General features: G+C 36.6%; 1 protein-coding gene across 4 annotated transcripts in view; it reads right to left on the bottom strand.

Annotated features, from left to right (window-relative positions):
- Positions 1-19,727, bottom strand: part of LOC125696500 (ubiquitin-conjugating enzyme E2 E2) — a 205,665-nt gene that overhangs the window by 85,538 nt on the left and 100,400 nt on the right. Inside the window, exon 1 of one of the 4 annotated variants that reach the window (XM_048952267.1) lies at positions 13,746-13,801. The exons of the other annotated variants lie outside the window; for them this stretch is intronic. Within the exon in view, the coding sequence (XP_048808224.1) occupies positions 13,746-13,786 (41 nt within the window). The 5' untranslated portion in view covers positions 13,787-13,801. Of the gene's footprint in view, positions 1-13,745; positions 13,802-19,727 lie in introns of those variants that run through there. 4 annotated transcript variants of the gene reach the window in all.

The following is a 19,727-nucleotide window of genomic DNA, read 5'->3' as shown; positions in this document are numbered from 1 at the left end:
AGAGAACCCTACAGAAATCTAAGCTCCCAGAATTATGACAGGAATAGGTAAGCATTCCCAGCACAGTGCAGTGTGGAGTGTCATGCTGACTCAGCACTGCTACTTTCAGGTTGTGGCTGCTTCTCAGGGCTCCAGCTCAGTGCTGCATAATGTGAGTACAGCTGGGAAGTATCTGGGTCTGGGGAAACAAGTCTCTGTGGAGCAATTGGGATTATAGTACAAATGAAGCCTAGTCAGACAAAGTGTGTTTGAATGCTCTCAAAACACTTTGAGACACTGTGTATTAGAATACACAGCTGAACACTGAAGTCAGATTCATTCAGATTAGAAATAAAACGTGAAATTGTAATAGAGAAAGTGAATTCACTGAAACAAACTGCTCAGGGAAGTGGTGGATTCCTTTGACGTCTTCCAGCCAAGAGAAGATCTACTAGAAGACCAAACCTGAGATTAGTCTTGCAGTAACAATAATAGTGGAAATGTGATAAACAGATTGGCCTGCCTTGTAGTCTCCTCCAACATAAACCCTGTGAATCTAAAAATGTGAAAAGCAGGTAACAGTGTAAAGTCCTCCTGTATCATTTAATAGATATACTTGCAGGCATCGATCCTGTTTTTCCCAGGAGATACATAGATCAATAGCACAGGCTTACACAAAGAAAATGAAGTTTGGCTCTAAAGCGAGCAACTACATCTAAAAGCAAAAAGCTGTCATCAGTGTTTTGGTTGGAAATACGCTCTACAAATGATTGTAAGGTTTGATAAAATGGGAAGAGATACTAAATGAAGAGCTGATATTTTTAGGTAACTTGAGGTAAACTCAGGGGTTTTTGGGTCCTATCTTTGATACAACAAAACTAACACATACAGAATGCATTTGTTAGGTCAGGAAAAATAAAATGACTTCAAACTGGCCATCGAGTCAGAGACTTATTTCAGAGTGGTACATAACATTGTGACCATTGCCTAAGAACTAGTAAACAAGTGCTCAATATAAGAGAAAGGAAGAATGGGCAGATACAGAAGTAAGATTTTTTTTTTTTCAGTGATAGCCAGAGATGAGTAATTACATGGAAACTCTGTAAGTAATGTCACACAATATGATTAAAACTCACATTTAGCCTCACTGTGTGACAGGTCTGTTTGCCACCTCAGTTGTTGAGGATATCATACTGTAAAAAGCTGTTTTTAGAAAAATATTCTTTTGTTTCTTATTTAATGACTATTGCTTCACATGACTGTATATGATCAGTCATGTCGGTATATGATCACTAGGTGAATCTTGTAAATTCCTCATCTCACATACATCTTTTTTGACAGTCAGTTTTACCACTATTCTTGCATATGGATTATCAAGGAGACATCACTGTGTTGTCTTTAGATACAGAGCTGCATCTTCATCAATCTAGGCTCTGTGCACTCAGGCTGCCACTGATATGTGACACCACAGGAAAACCAGAGGAGCAGGTTTACCTCAGAGCTGTGCCCAAAGATATTGCATGAAGTTCTGTATTTTCTGTATATTCTGCTGGAGCAGTTGTTACAGTTGCATAGATACATCCACAGTGAAATGGATAGTGCATATACTCTAAAGGTATATTTAAGATAGCACTATGATTTGCATATTAGAGATTGTGATGTTCCACTGAAAGTATTTCACCTCTAACTACAGGCAGCTGATTAGTATGCCAACATTTAGACATGACTATTTTATTGAAAGGAGGATGAATTTCCATACTCATTTCATGACTTAAAAAGTCAATTTCAATTTTCAAAAAGACAAAAAAACGATCAAAACATTTATGACATTTCTGAGAATTTAATGCCTTCTTACTAGCATATCACTGAGTAAATTCTTTCATTAAGGCAATTTGGTAAAAGGAAAAATTGGACTGACTTTAATAGATTTTGGGCAAAGCATTTTGTCCAAATATTACATCCATAATTTCAAGTAATTCTCCTACCAGGCTGATCTAGTGCTCACTCAAATTTATCAGATTCTTTCATCTTGACTGCAGTGAATTTTGAATCCAGCTTATGGAGTATTCACAGTGAGATGCATATCTGGGAAGAGAGACTGAAATTTCATATTCAAACTACAAAAAGAATCAACTGTCGTCCCTAAGAGTTCTTAGAAAGAGAAATGCAACCATCAGACTAGGCCCACCTTTCTGCCTCAATGATTGATCCTTCATTGGACCAACGTCCATTTTGCCTGTGATCTTCAGTGAAGATCTGTTTCTCAGCAGCTGAGGATTAAATCCTTAAAAGGATGCTGTGTCAGCTTCTAACCATGAAGTATTCAACAAAGTATATCTTTCATCACCCGTAAGCATGTGGCATTGTACATTAATATTACTAATTGTTGCACATATGAAAACAAAGTCGGTACCAGTCCAATTCCTTTGTAAATTGGATACAACTGATATAAGGGAAACTGTGGCTAATGAAACTAGGCAAGAATTTAATACAGGGAAGTACAAAAGTTTTCCACACGTTATTAAAAGTGCAAAAAGAATACTGAAATTACTGATTTCAGCATTGACTTCCACAACCAAGATATGGCATGTGTCTTTGCCAGTCAGGTACAGTTGCACACCTTCAGCTACAAGTATTTTCTGACTGACAAAGTAAGAGCAGAACCCCAAATTATTTTTGGCCTTAAACTGTACTTTCAGATGTTGCCCTGCGAGAATGAGTTTCCAGAAGCAGTTATCAGCTTTAGGTCCCCACAGACATACTTGGAATGCGCAAACCCCCGCTGTCACCCTGGCATAAATACATGTCATTTATCGGTTGGTTCATGAGAGTCCTCTAAATATTCCTGTTTTAGCTATGTAAACAAAAAAGCAAGGTCAATGAGGGCAGATCAACTTATTAGTTCAACTTATGCATCTGGAAAAAAAATACACGTTTCCAGACACTCAGCCTCAATACAGCTCTGAATTGGAAGCAGCCATCTTCAAAATTATATACAAAGTAGGAAAAACTGTTCTAACTGCATGCGTTAATCAGTCAGAGCACCTGAAATGAAGAGAGATTCAATATCTGAGGAGTAAACAGGGTATTAGCAAGAAGAGAGCTGATAAGGTACTTATCTCTATAACAAGAAAAGAGATGAGTAAATTATCAGGAACTAATTTTGTTCTTCACTGTGTAAGTGTCTGCATTTGACAAGTGGACAAGGCTTTAAGTAAGAGATACTGAGACTGCTTTTTAACAGCATATGCCTTCTTGAAGGCCATAGATGCACAAAGAGTGGCTGGAGATCCATACAACATAATGAATGCAAGCAACAAATCTGAACTTGAACTTTCCACAGCTGCAGTGCCCCATATAAACAATTAATTGTGATTTGAGAAATTATTCCTCAAGTCCCCATATAACTTCCTTGGGGGCACAGTGCTTACTGGAAAAAATGCCTCTGTTTCAGACTGAGAACTCAAAATCCCTATCTTCAAGTGTACCCACCATTTAGTTCCTGCATCGAGGCATTAAAAAGAACACTCGTTTCATCAAGAATTACAACTCTGCCACAGAGAGGAATAAGAAAGCAGTCCTATTAATTTTACTTAGAATCAACATTAGGATAAGACAGACCCTTCTTGTTTAATGTTCTTATTCCCAGTAGGATTAACAGACCACCCCAGAGCATCTATATAAGTTCTGGAAGTTATGTGCCTAAATCTTAAACTATCCTAATCCTAAATTATTCTCAACAGTTTAGAATTCACTCATTCTTTTCTATTATCTTTCTCATTTATCTTTGAGTACTTTTGTTCTACACTATTCTTAAACAGCATTTTTAAACTGTCTTGCAGATGATCTTGTTGATAACACTCTGCCCATTCTACTGTATGTACTCTGGTACTGGGTGTAACTGATCTACTCCATATTTAAGTGATAGCTTTTAAAAGTTTACTGTCTGATTTTCTAATTCAGATGTTTTACCTAATATTTTTATCTTTTTGCAGAACAAAGTAGATCATATCCCCACAGGAATTCCTTTAGTTCCTTTACACAATACATCAGCAGTAGCTTTCTAAAATTATTTTTCCATGACTGCAGTTTCTCCTTTTTGAAACACATGATTTTCACTGTCAAATGGGAAAAAGGGACTGAAATAGCTCAGACTTACTCTGAGTTGTTATGCTATTTTTTTCATGCTTGGAAGTATTGTAACATTCAAGGGAGCAATTAAAATTGTTCTGCTGTGTAGTAATAAAGAATATGATTCTCAAGTCAAGAGCCAGCTGAGAAGGTTTTGTAAACTAAAAGAATGCTGAATTTGTGAATGCTGTAATATGCTATGTAGATATTTACTCTCAAAAATATAAACCACATTATAGTTTCAAATTTTTAAGAAAAAAGTGAGAAAAGAATTTAAACAGTGCCCGTACCTTCACATCAATACAATGAGCCACTTAGAATGCAAAACCTTTCCCCACTAAGACTAAAACCCTATAATTATCAATAATGTCCCTTTATTTTTGACAAAATTTTCTTTCAGAAATATTTTAATTTTATATCACATATCACAATATATATGTGGGTTCGGCAGCTTCATCAATCTTTTTAGCATTATCTTTTTCCATTTACAGAGACAAATTTAGTGCTATTACTCCTTCTATTATATGTCAATGTTTACAAAAATATTGTACCCATGAGAGTTATATTTCTGGGATTCATTTTCAGTACTTGAAACAGCACTGATTCAGAAGCTTTTACAGAAGTAATATGTGGAAGTATTTCTATGGAACATAACTGCTTCAGGATTTCCCTTCAGTCCCTTCATGACACACTTAGCAGTGTTTCTCACACTTTCAAAGAGATCTGGTCTCTCAAGGAAAATGCAGACAAAAACTGTAAAAATAAAGAATTTGACAGTTATCAAACTTCAAGAAAAAGTGAAGTAGCATTAACATATGGCAGACCACACCACTTCACTAGGTACAAATTCTTCTGCAAGATAAATAGCAAGATATAACTTGTAGCCCACCTGCCTTTTAGTTATTCCCAAGCCTTCCGCTTCTTGCAACTCCCAAGCCGTGTGCTGTTAGGCTTGGTACTGCACACACACAAGACCAGGTACTGAAGATAACTCCTCTAGCAGGCAGGAGTGCAGAAAGCCTTGATTTGAAACCATCCAACTTCCACACATTAAACCCTGGAAGTTTTCCAAACTGTGCAGTTTCAGTGAGCTGATAGATGTCAGTGCACACAGGTCAGAGGGGAGCTGAGGACACACTAAAAGCTCTGGTTCCATTAACCAGAGTAGTAGTAGTGATGTGGTCCAGCCACCCATGTGCTGTGACCACCTGCAAGCTATAGTTTCTTACCCACGTAACTGGGAATGGCCTTTTCTACCTGGACTCTTTGTTGCAATATATGTATACATATATTGTGCAATCTATGTACATTTATTATGGACATACTAGGCTAGGATAAGCTAGATTCCAACCCTGGAAGCAGAAAGCCAAATAACTCACATTACATTGTACAGTGAGGAGATGAAGCAGAACTGTTTCAAGTTATCGCATTAAATTGAATGTTCTGCCTGCCTATCTTTGTATATTTTTTGTCTGATACATCTAATGTCATAAACATAATTCTGTATGTATAACACACCTGAGGATGATTTGCCACAAAGCACAGTGACACTGGGATCCTGGATTGTTTATATCTATGGCAAGTAGCCCTTCAGCATGGTGCTCGGAAGTATGCAGCAAGTACCCAGGAGCTTTTAATTTTAGCTTTTCAGTAATACCATGTTCTGTAATAATGGTACATAATTATGGGTTTTGGAGAAGTATCCTTTTCTAGAAATAAAAGGTAGCATTCTGAAGACATTAATTTCTATTTAAGAACTTGCTGGTAAAGATGAGTGTGTGAACAGAAGTGTCCAAAGACAGCTACAGCACAGCACTACTAAGCAAACTACTAAGCACACATACATTTGAGTACTCCAACCTCAACACATCATTGCAGTTTGGGAGGAAGCTCAGAATTCCTGAACCCTGAGGACCTTAGGAGTCTGAGAATGAAAAGATGAAGATCTTAACATCTGGCTGAGGGTGGGAGAGAAGATAATTTCAATTTCCATTCGCTACATTCTCAACATGGTAATTGATCTCTTGGTTAAAACAAACTGTTCCAGATTTCCAGATAATTCTAGGCTCTGAGCACCCTGATCTAGCTGTAGGTGTCCCTGTTCATTGCTGGGGATTTGGACTAGATGACCTCTAAGGATCCATTCAAAATCAAATGAATCTAAGATTTTGTAAAAAATAAAAAAACAAATAAGCAAAAAAGATATTTTAAAAGAGCGTGAAACTCTCCACATAGACAAACGATTTGTTTCTAACAAAGTTCAACTTGAAAATTAAAATGAATTTTGATATCAAATTGACTAAACTGCTTTTTATTTAAACATCTGAGGTAAATTTAACAGGTATTGTTTGCTTCGGGAACATTGAGAATAATTTGTATTTTTGCATAGTAAGATAGCTTTATTAATATTCATAAATTCCACAGAGAAAATTCAAACTGACTCTGTGTTAGGGCAATTTCACACCATCTTTGTATCAATTTTACAGCAGGTCAATTTAACAGCGGGTGAGCAAGTAACACCCACAATGAAAAAAAACCCACAATAGTAATGAATAACCGTAGTCTTTCATCTTTTCCTTTATAACATGCTTGTGTGCGCACACAGAAAATGTTACTCTATGATTTGAGTAATGACTGCAAGACAGTGGTGTCAAAACAGTCACTGCCTAAACCAAAATAATATCTAATTTTCCTTTGAACAAAACAAACGAGTTGCATGAAATAAACTGTCCTATGCTGTAAATGATGGATAAAACGTGACAGGAAAAAAAACAAGCATTTAAAAGTCTTCAGAGATATCTTAAGAAGACAGAATAGAATCAAGTTGGCATACAAATAAAATTAGAGCGCTAGACTAATCACTAGAAACACAGCTGGAAGAGCAAGGATAACAAACATCTGGATCCCTGCCATTCTTACTAAAATAATCCTTCCTTTTTTATCCAGCAATCCCATGTTTTTTGACAAGTGTCTTACCACTGTGTGGAAGAAAACCAACAAAATACAAGATCCTCCTCCAGCCTCTGTAGGTTTACACAACCGAACAGTTTAAGAAAAGAAAAACCCATCCTGTACGTCTTCTTGCCTATTCCTGTTTTCTCAAGTGCGTGCCACTCTATTGCACCTTTCAACATACATTTCAGATGGCTTAAACTCATGTGTCAGGGCAACTAGAATGAACCATCACAGAATGTGGGCTTCATAGCCAAGGAGACACTTGAACAATCAAAGACAATGTAAGTAACACTGAAAAGTAAAAACAACAGAATAAATCCTAAATAATGGGCTAGATTAGGACTAGATTAGGCTACTGGAATTTTTGAGCCTTGGACTCCTTCCTTGCTGGTTGTTTCAGAGGAAATGAAGCTGTATCAAAGTCTACATTAAATTGCCACACTTACCAAAGACAGAGAAAAAAAGAGATGAGAAGAAAATTTATTTTTTAATGCTGCAGTATTCAAATGGAATAGCAAATGCATGGGGATTGGCTCTACATTTCTCAGGCTTACTCAGGCTGGCAGGGAGATTCAAACTGGTGATCAAAGCATTGACTTCTTTGGTGACAAAGAGCAGAGAGTGGTGCACTGGTTTGTGTGTATTGGTCATTCAAGGAGAGGTTTTCGTAATTTTTTTCTTGTTGTTTTATTAGGCTTAACTGTGATGTAAGAAAGATCCCTGTTTTTGATATAGTCTTCTCTTTTATTCTAACCTTCAAATGACTCCTGCAGTCTTTCCTGCACAGTTTGAACACAAGAAATGGAAAGCTTCCCAAATAAGAATACACTGTAGTCAGATGAAACTGGATATTTGAAACTCAAATTCTCCAGACTGTAAATGGCAAAAAAAAGAAAAAGAAAAAAAAAAAACAACAATCCCCCCTTTATCCATATCCAAAGGATATAGATCCTTTTTACATCTACAAATCACAGGAAAAATCTTTACAGATGAAATAATAAAATATGAAAAACAATAGCAGAAAATAATTGCTTAATGCATGTATACCTGAGCAGTAATGCTCACATTTAGTACCAGAATAAATGGTTTTGAGGAAGAGAGATCCTCTCAAAAGACATAGATAATTACAACTGCTTTGAAACCAATTCTGTGCAAGCCCTTAGAAAACTTTACACACAACGAAACAATTTCTTTAGCTCATGTACAGAGGAGTTTGAAAGCCCACTGGTACATGCTTCATTTTGTTCTTTTCACATGAATAAATTCCACTAGACAGAGGAAAGAAAAGATGGGTAGATGCCTTTTTAGTATGTGAACACTATCTTTCCACAACTTTGGTAAAGCTTCCTTAACAAATGACCATACCCATGTAAAAATATTCTCATCATTTTACACTGGCTATGCGTACCTCTGTGACCCATCTTTCACTGTAAGTTGTTGTACTTTTGTTATTTTTAGTTAACACTGAACAGGACTCCCTGGAGTGCCACAAACGCCTGCTATAATTGCTGCCAGAGAGCTGAGTCTATTCCCATATGCGCACAGTGCTGAACGCTGACTATCAAACCCAAGTTCTATGCAGACTTCCCATGTACTTCAACAGTGAAAGGTGACCTCAGTACAGTGATTAATACCAGTCCACCCTTATTGGACATTCTTCTTTTGTGGTTATTTCTTGGCTTAGTGCTGTCTGGAAGATCCACGCCTCTAATCCTTCTCCATCTTTTGCCATATTCTCTGACTTCTGTGCAGACAACTGCATAGTTGTTGATTTTTGGCAGAAGTGGCAAGAACTTGTTTCTAAGTTACACAATCATCTAAAAATATATCTTACTGGTTGCTTCCAGTCAGATGATAACTCACAAAATAAATGGTGCAGGGTATGCCGCAGAGTCAGGAAAAGAAGAGCAGTAGGGCCTTAGAAATGCAGAGGAGAGGTGCAATACTTAATTGCTTAAAGTGCTTTTTGGAATTTTCAGCCTATTCTTTCATTATGCAACTTTTTCATGACGTTTTAAATATTTTCTCAGTTGTTAAAGAACAACCACATTGCAAATGTGCACCAGAGCACATATTTCTTTTTAAATTTCTTTGTAAAAATCTCTGGCAGAGTGACCTATTTTTTGGTTCTCCTATGTAAAAGACTGCAAGCCTACTTGCTCTCAGGGCTGTTTTCCTGAAGTAAAGGGAATGGAAATGTGAGTACAAACCATTAGTTTTGTGGGAAAATAAAATTGAATGAAGGGATCAACAGAGAGCAAAGATTCAACAACTAGGAAAAAAAAAATAAGATAAATTGGAGATAAATTGTGTTTGTTTCTTATCTTTATCTTTTCACTACTTTTCCAGAACTTTTATCAAATTGCATGTGCAGGGCTTCAGCTGGACCCAAGCAAAAGGAAAAACCTTTTGAATACCAATATACTCATAGAAACCTGCCATAAACGCGCTTAAAGTGGTTGGGTTTGTCATGAGTAAAATGTAAGTTAGCAGCAATGTAACAATGAATTGGGGAAGTCAGAAATAAACAGGGCTTGAACTCTTCCTGTCCACAGGCCACAGAAGGTCTGGGTGATATTCAGACTGACAGCCTGAAGATCAAAGGCTGGACAAGTCATTAGCAGTGCTTTATGGTACACAGCCTACTACAAACAGCAACTGAGGAGAGTATGTGCTTTCTAAAAAGATGCTGTGATACCACAGCCCAACCCTCCTGACACTTAGGCAAGATCTGCCTCTTTTTCTGCACTTGGACAAAATCTTCCACTTATTTCTTTCAGCCTGGCATGTACTCTTGAAGAAAGCATTCCCATTATCAAATACAGATAATAAAAATATAGAAGAACATACTAAGTATTAAATGCAAAGCTATTCACAGTAAAATATTCCCAAACCTAAAACAAATCCTGCAATTGTTCCAAGCTCCTTATTGTAACCACACATAGGTTGCACTCCCTTTTTCTTCCTCTATATGTACTGGAAACAGAAAGTTCCTATCCAAAATACAAATCTTCTTCTTCCCAGATCTAGAAAAAAGAATGTGCCTTGCTTATTCCTCCAGAGAAAGAATTTTTTGCCCTCCTTTCTTTAGTTTCCTGATCTGTACTGGGATAACCACATGAAGGCTATAGGATGAAGTGACATAGCTACAAAAAAATAAGTAGTAACAATAGCAGTAACAATATGAATAGCTGACTATTTAGAGGATGGGAAAGCTGTGGAAAAAAGATGTAAGCAAACAGAGCCTTTGTGGCATGACATCTGTAATGGCTATTTGTGCCCCAGGTGTACACAACTGTCTGTACAACAGAACTAAACAAAGGTAAAGAGGTATTGGCTTGTAAACCTGGTGATTCCGAATGTACCCTCATTACTAGCTCCTACTACACTGATTTATTATCCACTTTTGTCTATCACAGCATACTTGCGCTTATTTTCAGAGGGCACAGTTGGAGACCCAAAAAAATGCCCATGAAGCAGGATCCAAAATGATAATTTTCTTCAAATTTAAATTCATGGAAAGGTGGAATTTGATTGATTTGGGGTTAAAATTAAAATCAGAAGGATCTCTGACCTCTGAAAAATTACATGGACAGTTTTTTGCTGAGTTAGGACTCAAAAATCCACAAACTGATATATATTTTATGTGACAGATCCATTTTACAACTGATATGTTATTTAAAACACAGGCAGTATAAATTACGGCTAAGTATTTCAGTAAAGCTTAAATAACAACCACAGAGCCCCAGAAAAATGCTGTAAAATGACTTGGTATAAGCTGTAAAATAACCTAGAAATTGGGAGTTGAGGCTTGTAGCCATCAGACAATCCCCTAAACACAGGTGAATCTCAGGGAATTTCAGAGAATTAAAGATGATTCCAGGCTATCCTTTGAATCTGAGGTGCATCTGTGAAGCAGGTCATTAACAATATTTAGAATTAATTTTCATGTAAACGTGTTGGTGATTTTAGTCATACAACATTACAGAAACAACCAAGGGCAAATTTGATGTTTTAATTTATGGCACAGCAATGGGAAATCCTGCTTTGCTGCTGCACCTGACCTTGGTGCGCTCCCAGGGTCTTGTTGCAAAACTGCTGAATATTAATTTTTAAGCACATCGTCCTTCAAGCACTGCTTTAAGCACCCCCTGCTAAAGGAACAGATGAAGCAAACTGCCTACAAGCTGGAGTGCATGTCGTACACATTGTGGTTAACAAACAGGCTGCTGTAAAACCACAAAGGCCAGCTAAGTCTCTGATTAAGTCAAGTGAAATCAGTCTTGTTACACCAGGATTAAATTTATACCTAGCTTCCTACATTTTGTGCTTCTCTATTCACTTAAACACAGGAGTCTTGAAGAATCTCTTACTCTCTCCACAAAATTATCAGGCGAAACTAAGCCTGACCTTGGAGAAAAGTTGTAGAAGGGGAACAAAGCAACAATTAGCACTGAAGAATTGCCCTTCCATTTTCTGCCCTCCCACTGCTGACTTTGTCATTCCTTTAATAACTAGGGGATTTTCAAGATTTTTAGCCCATTAAGCAATGCCTTGTGAACACCTAGAAGCAGACAGAAGAAGGCAGCACATTAAAACCAGGTTTTGTTCAGGAAAGAGAAAATAGAAAATGCTGCATATAACAACCCAGAAAGGAGGTCCTTCTTGGATTAGTGCACAATCTGGAGCTTTTAAAGGTATTTAAAGATGGTTCTATACCTTTAAAAGATTCAGGCACTGAAGTCCTGTTCTTAAAGATTACTTCCTGCCGTTTCCACCTTTTAAACTAAGAACAGATTAAACATGTTATTTAAAACAAACACTTGAAAAATAATATTCAATCATTCTTGATAACCGTTAGTTTACAACTAATAAATTGTGATGCACAAAATTTTATAATTCAAATTTTTGCTGAACTGATTCCATATGTAAGGTGATGTATCTATAGACATTAAATTTTACTATGAAATCCACTAGAAGAATTCATTTGTAACAATACTGCCCATTTTCATGGCTTTATTTTATGTATTTAAATGAGCTTTCTAAATTGTAAATTACAATCTTAAGGGACAACGTCTTATATCTCATCAGATTAATGCTCTACCAGTTTAATGTGTTCAGGGAGACCCATAGTTTTCATAACAACCAACTAACTCTTTGAATCATCTTTTGGATGTTAAAAACACATTAGTTCAATTCCTAAGATCTTTGCTATTACTCTCTCCAGGCACAGAACGTTAGCTATCAGAAGATTAATGTAATGTGTTAAACAGCTAATAAAATATTTTCTATGCTTTGTATTTATTTGGGAAGATCTACTTTCTCTCATTATCAACATTGTACTGTGACAAGGGCTCTGACAGTGATTTTACGAATTGCCATGAATTTGTAATTAAAAATTTAGTGAGATCTGTATTCAGGTTATAATTTGGCTCCACAGAATTTCCTTCCTGAGCTCCCTTTATGGATCTAGGAATGAATAAACAGAAATTCCTCTGAGGCTATACAGTTTCTGGTGTCTGAAACAAGAGAGAGAGGAACTGGAATTCTTTTCCCTTGTTAAGTAAATTCTCTCACACACACAAACAGATAAAATCAAAGAAAGGCCGCCCTGAAATGCTCACGTTCCATTTCCTCCCCCAGTCAATGACTGATTACTTATAAAAACCCAAACAACACCTTGGGGAGACATCAAGAGTACACACCCCTGGAATATGCTGCAGCCCAGCATTTAACCCAAATATATTCACAGGAAATGGAAAGTGTTGATTCAAATCTACTCAGGCCATAAAAAAAACAAACAAACAAAAAAAAAAAACCAAAAAAAACCCAAAAAAAACTGAGCAAGGTTTTCCTGCATCTGAAGGCATTTCTTTCTCTTAAGGGTTGGAAGTAGCACCAGTTGTTCTTCCCCTTTTGCGCATATATGCCTTCTTTTTGTTGTTGTCGCTGTTTGTAACACTTTCATTATTAGAACAATTTTGAAAATACTTGAATGTTTGGAAAGAAAGATGGAAGGAAACAAAGTGGCAACTGAAAGAACCTGAAAACTTTCATTTCAAAGGTGTGCAATTACAGAAACCCAACAAGATTTCCCACTGTCCTGCCTCTGCATTAGATGTATTTGAGTGGTTGCATTCCCTAGCATGTCAGAGCAGAACACAAGCACTACAAGCCTCATTAGAAGGTCCTGGAGTTCAAGATTATAACTTCATTTTTCACTTATATGAGCAAATATGCTTTTCATTTTCACTTACAAGAAAGCTGAACATAATGCAGCTCCATTTTTACAAATCCACAAAAGGTCCAGGACAGCAGCTTTCTTGACATTAATCCAAAGCTCTGGGGAATCCCACCAGGAGCACAAGCAGGGGGCCGTACACGTGACAAGAGATTAAGTGAAAAAAGAAATCTTACCACCTATAACTGGAGATTTCAAATACATTTCAAATACGAAGTTAACATGCAGAAGGCTTCCCTTGCAAATGTATCTGCTTAAGGAAATCTCCTTTTTCCAATGAGGCTGTTGCTCTATTAGACACAAAGACATTACTTGCGCCTACCCTTGCTTTCTCCATCGAGTCTCACAGCACCTCTTGCATGATTAACAGAGCCATGATGCAACGGCAAGTCTTAAGACTGCCTTAATTAACCCTGATTCCCCTCACTGCTTCCTTTACCTTTGTGTTCCAAGATCTGAGAAAGCACTTCCAATCCCCATCTGCACCTTCAGAGAATTCTTCAAAAGGTAGCAGCTGGTAGTGTCACTCTCCTCAAATTAATCTAAGTAGCTTCACAGGGATATCTGTCGCTCTGTCTTGTGACATCAATGGTTTCATTACTGCAGGATGGGAATTCCCATAGCAAAGAGTGATTTTAGGAGGAAGTGTTCTCAGACTGTGAAGCATCTCTTTCTGTCACAAGGACACAAAGTTACACAGTATGGGTGAATTGTTTTCCCCCTCCTCAATCTCTCTCAAATACTAAAAAACCTCACAGTTGTCTTCTTTCTGTTGAGGCACGGGAGAGTAGGATCCATGTTTTGCTCCATGTACACAGCTGAATGGAGCTGAATGGATCCATACAGCTCCAACCCACTGCAGACTGTAAGAACACTGCTGTTTCACTCAACACTGCACAGCCACAACATGGCAGACTGATATTCAGACAATACTCAACCAGTGAAGCCACAGACCAGGGGGCACTTGCCTAATATATTATTATTTGTATCACTAGATGTCTAAGGTTATCTATTTCCACAACTGGTAGATATATTTTCATGAAAAGGTTCATGTTATTCACTTAGTCACACATTTCTTCAGCCTGTTAAATTCTATGAGGTGCTTACACAGATGCATGCAAATATGTCATTTATATGTCAATAAAGGACTAAAGCAATTACAGAATGTTTTTAAATGGTATAGTACCTGTTGTATTATGCAAGCGAGGAGCACTACATCAATCTCACTTTTCTAGTTGAATATAAATGCAATATCTGTAAAATCCAATGAGTCATATCTCAAGCAAATATTGTAATTACTTTGTCTATCTTGCTTTTCAAGATCATATAGCAGAATGGTATCACATACAATAAATGGCACTGTACAGGCATTTATAAATACTGGCTTTGGAATAGTGTGGTTTGGGAAACATTCTTAGATTCTTATAAATTGCAGGACTTGTATGGGTAGATCACCTGCCAGATTACCCTGGGGGAAAGGAGCTGGCATACTGACAGATCATTAGATGTGACATACTCATCACAATTATGCCTGTGATGAAAATGAAGGAAGAGGAACTGTCACAGGAGATACTATAGAAAGAACTCAACAATACAGTATCATACACAGGCAAAAGGAAACAAAAAAAGAGCTACCAGTATTCAAAGAATCCTAATTAAGTTGAAAAATCAAGTGCTTGAAAGTTCAGGGATGTCAGATTTGTGGGTGGATGACTGTGCACTTGTATTTTGACACACTGAGAAATCATCTTCTGTGCTACATAAAGATAATCTAGCTGTTTCACCATTTTATTTATACAAATAAACATAAAATTTCTATTGAGTACTTCTTTGTTCATATTGCCAGTGTATGGTTATTAGCAAAGTGAAATTTTTTTCTGCATATACTAATTGACATGAATATCAAATATTCACCAACTTAATGATAATCTAAGGACTTTTAGAGATAAGAATAGGAAAGAAACAAATATAAAAATACAGGCACAATCTCAGAAACATTTTTCACTTTTTTTCCTTTTCTCTCTCAAGTGGATTGGAACTAAAGTAGACTCAGGATTTACTAAAGACACTTACTGTTCTGCTGAGATGAATCATTTCACCTCACTCTCAAACCTAATTAGCAATATGTTAGCGGGTGGAGAGAACAGATAACAGGCATCTAATCTGCCAAATGCTACATCCACAGAGGCCCATTTATCTAACCTGCATGGTTTTTGGTGAAAATCTGGACAGATTGCTCTGATCTTAGATGAGAACATCTTTGTATCAGACGTGACCTTGCAATTGCTGAAACATCAGGTTTAAGTTTCAAGTATTCCAAGAATATTTGGCTTTGTAATACTGAGCTCAAAAGTATGAAGAATTGATTCACGGGGACACATATTGTTTTAGAAAGAAATTACCTCCTGGGTCACTTAGGAGCCATTACGATCATTACCTCAAAAAGGTGACGAAATTTGTCTAAAAAAAAAAAAGGCTTTATAGCTTGGGACCCATTTTATTTGATATTTTAGCTTATTACCTGGGAATGAAAATAAAGGTGCACTAATGCAGTTTGTTGGGGATCCAAGTCAGGAAGTAGAGTGAACCTAGAGGAGGATTTGAATGTCCTGTGGGGGAAATGCATGATCTCAAAGACTCCAGAAACAGAACTGGGCTGAACATAATAGTCCAAAGGGCATATGGGACTAATCAGAAGAATTTCTGATATACACTGGGAGCTCATTAGTTGGAAATAGCAGCCTATTTTAGTCAGTCACAGGACGACTATGAGCCATTTAATTGAATCTGACCATGAAAAGGGCAAGGCAAAGTATTTTGATAAAGAAGGGGGAGTATTCATACCATTGTGCAGCCTGTAGTGAGACCTCATCTGAAGTATTTTGTATAATTCCAGTTATGCAAGTTCAAAAAAAGAGATGAATTTAAATCTGAACAGGTGCTGAATAGGATTATTACAGAGATCAAGTATTCAGCTATCTTATGGGAGGAGACTGAAGGGACATCTTTTATTACACTGAAAAATGAAGGCCAAGAAGAAAGATGATTCCTTACAGCAAATGCGCTGCGGGCAAAAGATTAGTTAAATCTAAAAGATAATGTTGGTGTTAAGAACAAACATATAAAAACTGGACTTGAATAAATTAAAATGGAAATTTAATGAATGTTAGTGGTTTTCACTACAGGAGAGAGGTCCTATAACAATCTTCCTAAAAGAGAGTTTAGGGAAGGAAAATATAATAGGTGAACATAATCAGCCTGAGGAAAAGACTATATAATACTGTATGCCAAGGCAGAGGACTGGATTTGGTGACCTCTGAAGTTTACTCAAATCCAATATATCTAATGGCTTAAATGAAAACCCTTATTTCCCTAAAAGGCTGTTTTCACATAGCTGCACTACAGCTGGCACATTGATGTAACTTATTTTATTCAGTCTTCTTTCAAGTTTTTCCTTTTTATTATTCCAAGCTATATTTATATTTCAAAATAGCCATTTGTAAAACCTCAATTAGGCATAAGTGCATAGTTATATTTTTAGTACCCACAACAGCATTATAGTCATCCAGTTTAAGATCAGATTCTGTGTCATAAGCTTTGATGTCTAGAGGGTACAAGCTGGAAATGTTCTGCATCCAGTGGGCATGCTTAGCTTTTAAATCTGGCTCCTTGTTAAGAGTAATCAGTTCGTTTTATAATCCAAGCTAAGTAAGCTATACAGAACTAAAATATGAGTGATAATTTCTAGTACCATTCCTTTTGTCTCACTACCATAGGTTTTTAGGGTTTTCTATATGAAAGTTCTTCCAGATGAAATGGGATATCTCAAGATAGAAACAATTTCTCACAATTGTTAAATGGAGATATTGGTTCAGTAATGAGGCATAACATGGGAGGGAGAAGGAAGCTTCACAACCTTCTGTAATATTTAGATTTCTAAATGAGCATTTCCGTAATGTTGAATATTTTAAGTATTTAAAAAGGTGGACAGTTAATATATCAGTGTTGAAAAGGGATTAGCCAGTCAGTGCCCTAATTCAAGACCATTAAAGAGTTGCCTTCTCATGTAGAAGATTCGTGGCAGCTCAAGTAATTTCTCAAGATACATAGCTCTACTAAAGAGTTGCTCGAAATGTTGTACTGTCTGTACAACACTTACATAAACACAACAGAGAAGATAAGCACTCAATAATTTAGTTTAACAACAACATAATTCCTTCTAAAATAGCCTGTTGGAAATGCTCTGATTTTAACTCAGTGGAAAGAATGGAATTGCCACTCCATTATTGAGGCTATCCAGAACAAAGTAAATAAGTAAATAATGACACAAATGCTAGAGTACTTAACTTAAATCCAACTGTGAATTTTCAGCAAAGTTACTCTTTAATAAAAAAGTAATTTCTCTTCATTAGAAGAGACTGCATTTTTCATACACAGCAAAATACTTTGATTCTTGCTCCATGCGTAAAGTAAAGCTTTTTCAGTCAAAGCTGGTTGGTACCACCAGAATGCAAATTCATTTAATGCAGCTTCAGGACAAGCCTTGAAAGTGTATTTGGAGTTTTAACCAAACCTGAATTGTGTACACAGAGCCTGTGACCTTTATTCAGGAGGTTAACACGTTTTCATTCCCCAGAATGCATTATAAACTATGATGCATTAGAACTATAAAACAATTGTTAAAAAAATACAAAATATATATAGCTAAATAATACATAATTTGTGGTCAGATTATCTGAATAATAATATATAATATATAGTTTGTGAACAAAGAGCATGTCTCTCTTAAGGAGATAACTCAGTTAAGTCTTGTATATAATCCCATGCCCACTACAAATATATATAAAAATCTGTATGTATGTTGAAATTTCATAATAGACACAGGGATGTGAAGATATCTGTGATTCTGAAGAAATGAATTTACTCTTACATAATGAGATCAAATTGTTACATTGGAAAAAATTCATTTAATTATCTTAGATTTGCTCAACTTAGGAAACCATGGGAAAATGTGAAATACGTATCTGTATTGAAGTGACAATAGCAGAAGTTCAGTGTAGGCTTCAGCTTGCCTTGCAGTTGCAAGTCAATTGCTAGGCCTATGATCATTACTGATTTGTCAATCTGTCTTGGCAACTTACTAATAAAGACATAAAACACACTCACTTGTCACAATGATTGATGAAAATACTAATAATACTCTGCTTATTTATAAAAAGAATTACTCTGGCTCTTCAAGCAAATCAAATTTTATGAAAGTGAGTTATCGCAATGTAATTCTACAGTTTACACTGAAAGATATCTTTAGATTTAAATAATACCAAAAAGCAAAGGTATTATGTGAATCGTGGATTTGAAGAAAATCTTTTCCTTCCTGGTATGTCTTACTCAAGAAACGATCTCTCTTTGCTTCAATTCAGTACTGTCAGTATCTCTCCACTTTTCCTCAACCTGCCCAGCATTTAACTTTCAGCTTTTTTTTTTTTTTTTTTTTTTTTTTTTTGCATTTTCATCCAATTTTTTGGGGGGGGCACAGGAATCTGCATGGACACAGATTGGCTAGATACCAAATCTTAGCTAAATGAACACGACTTTTTCCAGTTAATGCGGCAGACTTTCCCCAGGCGGGTGAGAAGTGAAGAGGAGCTAATCAGCAGCTCAGCTCTGCTGTTGAAACTTGTAAAACAGGCCAATGAACATACGGACAGATAGCAGAGTGGTGCACATCTCATTTCAAAAGAAAAACAGACTGTACAGCTTACAGTTGCCCAAACCAACCCAAAGAAACAGAAGCATCTCTAAGAATGGTGCACCATATTTATTTTGCCATTTCTGGCCAAAATAACCCTGATAACTTAATTTACATTTATTTCTTTTCTGTGCCGTTTTTTTTATTCCTTGTGCCTGAGCCTTTTTTCCTCAGTTTTAATTTTAAGACACAGCAGGGTTCCTGTTCTGTTCTTAATAGCTTTCACTGACAAAAGAACACATGCCCATAATACAATAGCGAAAAAATTATAAGCAGAAAGGCAGCAAATCAAAGCAAACCTGCACCCAAACATGCACATGTATCAGCTGAAGAATTTCCTCAGACTTCAGCTGCTGCTAGCTTTTTATTTGGCAGCTTTCTCTTCCCTTGAAAAGCTCCAAGCTCATTTAAAACCTGGCTGAGGATGTTCAACAGTAATTCCACTTTCAGTTAGTTTTAAGTGGCTAATAACAGGATATTTCCATGCTGATGCCTGGAATCGCAGCAGGGTCCCAAGGCATGACTTGTGATTTACTTGAGAAATTGGTCTTGGAAAAGTCAATTTCAAGTCCCTAATACAGCAGTGCCTCATATGAATTAGAGGCTGAGCAGTATTCCTCCATTATACCACAAGCAAAAGAAAAGACCCCTAAGAAACGTACTAGGAGAGCT

The sequence above is a fragment of the Lagopus muta genome, chromosome 7 (genome assembly GCF_023343835.1).
Source record: "Lagopus muta isolate bLagMut1 chromosome 7, bLagMut1 primary, whole genome shotgun sequence".
Taxonomy (NCBI): Eukaryota; Metazoa; Chordata; class Aves; order Galliformes; family Phasianidae; genus Lagopus; species Lagopus muta.
This window is presented reverse-complemented; position numbering and strand designations above follow the sequence as displayed.